The 4,413-nt window shown below is 40.1% G+C and overlaps 1 protein-coding gene across 1 annotated transcript; it reads right to left on the bottom strand.

Annotated features, from left to right (window-relative positions):
• Positions 1-3,056: 3,056 nt before the first annotated feature.
• On the bottom strand, positions 3,057-3,996 carry LOC147989821 (uncharacterized). The gene is made up of 3 exons (XM_087536271.1): positions 3,741-3,996; positions 3,448-3,662; positions 3,057-3,344 (listed from the first exon to the last, which is right to left on the bottom strand). The coding sequence occupies exons 1-3, from the start codon at positions 3,994-3,996 to the stop codon at positions 3,057-3,059; spliced, it is 759 nt and encodes a 252-aa protein (XP_087392397.1).
• Positions 3,997-4,413: the final 417 nt, after the last annotated feature.

Genomic DNA, 4,413 nt, shown 5'->3' with positions numbered 1-4,413 from the left:
TTCATAACCCACAAGTATAGGGGATCGCAGCAGTTTTCGAGGGTAGAGTATTCAACCCAAATTATTGATTGGACACAAGGGGAGCCAAAGAATATTATCAAGTATTAGTAGCTGAGTTGTTAATTCAACCACACCTGGAAACTTAATATCTGTAGCAAGGTATTTAGTAGCAAAGTAATATGATAATAGTGGTAATGGTAGCAAAGTAATATTTTTGGGTTTTGTAGTGATTGTAACAGTAGCAACGGAAAAGTAAATAAGAGAAGAACAATATAGGAAAAGCTCGTAGGCATTGGATCGGTGATGGAGAATTATGTCGCATGTGATCGATCATGTTCATCAATGTAATGTAGGCATGTATTCCGAATATAGTCATACATGCTTATGGAAAAGAACTTGCACGACATCTTTTGTCCTACCCTCCCGTGGCAGCAGGGTCCTAATGGAAACTAAGGGATATTAAGGCCTCCTCTTAATAGAGTACCGGACCAAAGCATTAACACATAGTGAATACATGAACTCCTCAAACTACGGTCATCACTGGTAAGTATCCCGATTATTGTCACTTCGGGGTTAACGGATCATAACACATAATAGGTGACTATAGACTTGCAAGATAGGATCAAGAACTCTCATATATTTATGAAAACATAATATGTTCAGATCTGAAATCATGGCACTCGGACCCTAGTGACAAGCATTAAGCATAGCAAAGTCATAGCAACATCAATCTCAGAACATAGTGGATACTAGGGATCAAACGCTAACAAAACTAACTCGATTACATGATAAATCTCATCCAACCCATCACCATCCAGCAAGCCTATGACAGAATTACGCACACACGACGGCCAGCATCATGAAATTGGTGATGGAGTAAGGTTGAAGATGATGGTGGCGACAGATTCCCCTCTCTGGAGCCCCGAATAGACTCCAGATCAGCCCTCCCGAGAGAGTTTAGGGCTTGGCAACGGCTTCGTATCGTAAAACACGATGAATCCTTCTCTCTGATTTTTCTCCCTGAACCCGAATATATGGAGTTGGAGTTGAGGTCGGTGGAGCATTAGGGGGCCCACGAGGCAAGGGGCGCGCCCAGGGGGTAGGCGTGCCCCACCACCGTGGACAAGGTGTGGGGCCCCTGACATGGATTCTTCTTCCAGTATTTTTTATATATTCCAAAAATAATCTCTGTTTCTTTTCAGGTCATTCGGAGAACTTTTATTTCTGCACAAAAATAACACCATGGCAATTCTGCTGAGGACAGTGTCAGTCCGGGTTAGTTCCAATCAAATCATGCAAGTTAGAGTCCAAAACAAGGGCAAAAGTGTTTGGAAAAGTAGATACGACAGAGACGTATCAGATTACCGTACCACTCTGGTGCAGAACATGCTCTGTTCAATCCACGAGGTCCATTAGTAACTTGATCCGAAGTTTCATGATCATCATCATTAGCTTCCTCTCTAGTTGGTGTAGGCATCACGGGAACGGATTTCACTAATGTGCTACTTTCCAATTCAAGAGAAGGTACAATTACCTCATCAAGTTCTACTTTCCTCCCACTCACTTCTTTTGAGAGAAACTCCTTCTCTAGAAAGGATCCATTCTTAGCAACAAAAATCTTGCCTTCGGATCTGTGATAGAAGGTGTACCCAACAGTTTCTTTTGGGTATCCTATGAAGACACACTTCTCTGATTTGGGTTCGAGCTTATTAGGCTGAAGCTTTTTCACATAAGCATCACAACCCCAGACTTTAAGAAACGACAGCTTAGGTTTCTTGCCAAACCACGGTTCATATGGTGTCGTCTCAACGGATTTAGGCGGTGTCCTATTTAACGTGAATGCAGCTATCTCTAATGAATAACCCCAAAACGATGGTGGTAAATCGGTAAGAGACATCATAGATCGCACCATATCTAATAAAGTATGATTACGACGTTCGGACACACCATTACGCTGTGGTGTTCCAGGTGGCGTGAGTTGTGGAACTATTCCACATTGTTTTAAATGAAGGCCAAACTCGTATCTCAAATATTCGCCTCTGCGATAAGATCGTAGATACTTTGTTTCTTGTTACGATGATTCTCCACTTCACTCTAAAATTCATTGAACTTTTCAATTGTCTTAGACTTGTATTTCATTAAGTAGATATACACTGGTGGGCGTCGGTCCTAAACAAACGGTTTTTAACCCCTTTCCGCAATGGCATTTGGAACCATTGCCAAGTAAGTGTGGGCGATAGGGGGGTCCTTCCCACACGACCCAGAAACCATCGGGATATGCCCTCCTGGCAGGCTCGCTCGGCAAAATGAGAACATGTGCGACCGGCGAGCGCTCAAATACGGAAATACATACACTACTAGGGAAAACCCTAGTAGTAGAGCTTGAAATATGCATAGCAGTAGCGCTGGGTCCAGCGCTACCAGAAAGGCGCTACAGCTAACTAGTAGCAGTAGCGCTGGAAAGGGAGCACTATTGCTACTTGTAAGTAGCAGTAGCGCTTGTTCTAAAAAGCGATGTTGCTACTTGTAAGTAGCAGTAGTGCTTGTTCTAAAAAGTGTTGCTGCTAAATTTTCATGTATTTTTAAAAATACAACCTATTTTCATTGTGTGGTTTTATATACAATATTTTCATCATATGATTTTATGACCATGATTATTTATTATATATAACAGTTGGTGAAATGAACGTGGAGTAGATTCAAGTGGAGGCAACATGTGGTGCATGTCGAAAGTACTACTCTAATCCAAACTTGACCTAGTTTGGATTAGTAGTACTTTCGATGTGCACCACATGTTGGCTTTACTTGAATCTAATCCAGGTTCATTTCACCCATTGTTATATATAATAAGTAATCATGCTCATATAACAACTTAGCATCATGCATCATCGATCATAATAATAAATAACTCATCATTGGTATGATAATAACAAGTCATACTGATCATCATCGATCATACAACTTCTACTCGATACCACATCATCATCATAGTCATCTAACCAATCCTACTTAGTTGTTCTTAGCACATGATCATGAGTATTATTAACTAGGACCTATTACCTTCTCTTAGGTAAAATAGCATAAAACAAGATAGGCCCTGACTCTCCATTATGGAGAATGGAGATTATCCTGTCTTCAAGTCTTGCCTTTCGCATAATGTTGCTTCCAAGTACCTCCTTACGACTGTCCATACATTTTTTCCATTCTTTGATTTTCATGTCTCCACTTCTTATAGAAATCCAATATGGGCAGGTGAGATTTGTATGATGACCTGGTCGTATGTTCAAAACATCAAGGCGACCATTCTGATACATCGGATGAGGCACACAATCATTCGGGGTTTTCTCTTAAAAAATATAGTAATAACTTCGTAGTTAGCATTGTAGTTAAGTTTTAAAAGAATTTATGCAAAATATGCACGGATGTCGTAATACTAAAAAATCTTACCATGACATCTCCATGGATGTTACCGTAGTTCAACACGTGCACTAGTGGCACGTATTGACCATAATGTGGAGGAGTTTTATAATAGATATTGTAATTCTCAAGATTAGTACAAAATGCGACCATATGATATTTCTCTTGATAAGTTAACTCAGAGCCATCGGTGTAGTAGATTTTTTCTAGCATCTTCCGCACATTGTTTGAAGAATGAAAATAAGCTGTCAATGAAAATAAGCTGTCAACTATTTTGAAATGAAGAATATAAATTAGTTAATAACTATGTTTGAGAAACTCACATAGCGGTAGAACTGGAAGCGTATCAACAAGGACCCAAATGTCCATATTGTCTTGGTCGATGTTAGGATCACCAAGATCCATGGTGATAAGCATACCCTCATAAAAACCATACATCTTGCGAAGTGCTTCCCAATTTTTGCAACCAAAATGGGTTACGTTCTCAGAATTATACAGATTTACTTCAAAATCCACATCATGATGGGTCCTTAGGTGAATTTTCTTTGTTTCGAAATTTTCATGGTCTTCAAAACCCATCCTCTCCAAGACATAGCATCTTGCATGGCATGGGATAAGCTACTCAAATTGTAAAAGATGAAAATTACACGTTGAAATAGTTGAAGTCATGCTTAATTACGAAAAAAATTCTTTTCGTCGTTGCGTACTGTTTCAACGTCGAAGGTCTCCTGGAGCTTAATGCTGAAGCACCGATCTTCGTCCAGGTGAGGCATGTCGCACAGACCTCGGTCGTCGTTGCACCAGCTGCACTCCCCCAGGAGACTTTCGTCGTCTGGTGACGACATTTCCTATGTTCATAATTCAAAGATTAAACTTGTACAATTCAATATATGTACTATAAAAATTAAATTAGATCATTATTATTCATCACGTGTTGACTATCGGTCTGCCGAGTCTATATGGTGGAGACTCTCCCTCACTGATTCCTCTCTGACA

The sequence above is a fragment of the Triticum urartu genome, chromosome 1A, assembly GCF_056163025.1.
Source record: "Triticum urartu cultivar PI428250 chromosome 1A, HENAU_Tu73, whole genome shotgun sequence".
NCBI lineage: Eukaryota > Viridiplantae > Streptophyta > Magnoliopsida > Poales > Poaceae > Triticum > Triticum urartu.
Note: the sequence above shows the minus strand (reverse complement) of the source record. Positions and strands in the feature narration are given on the sequence as shown.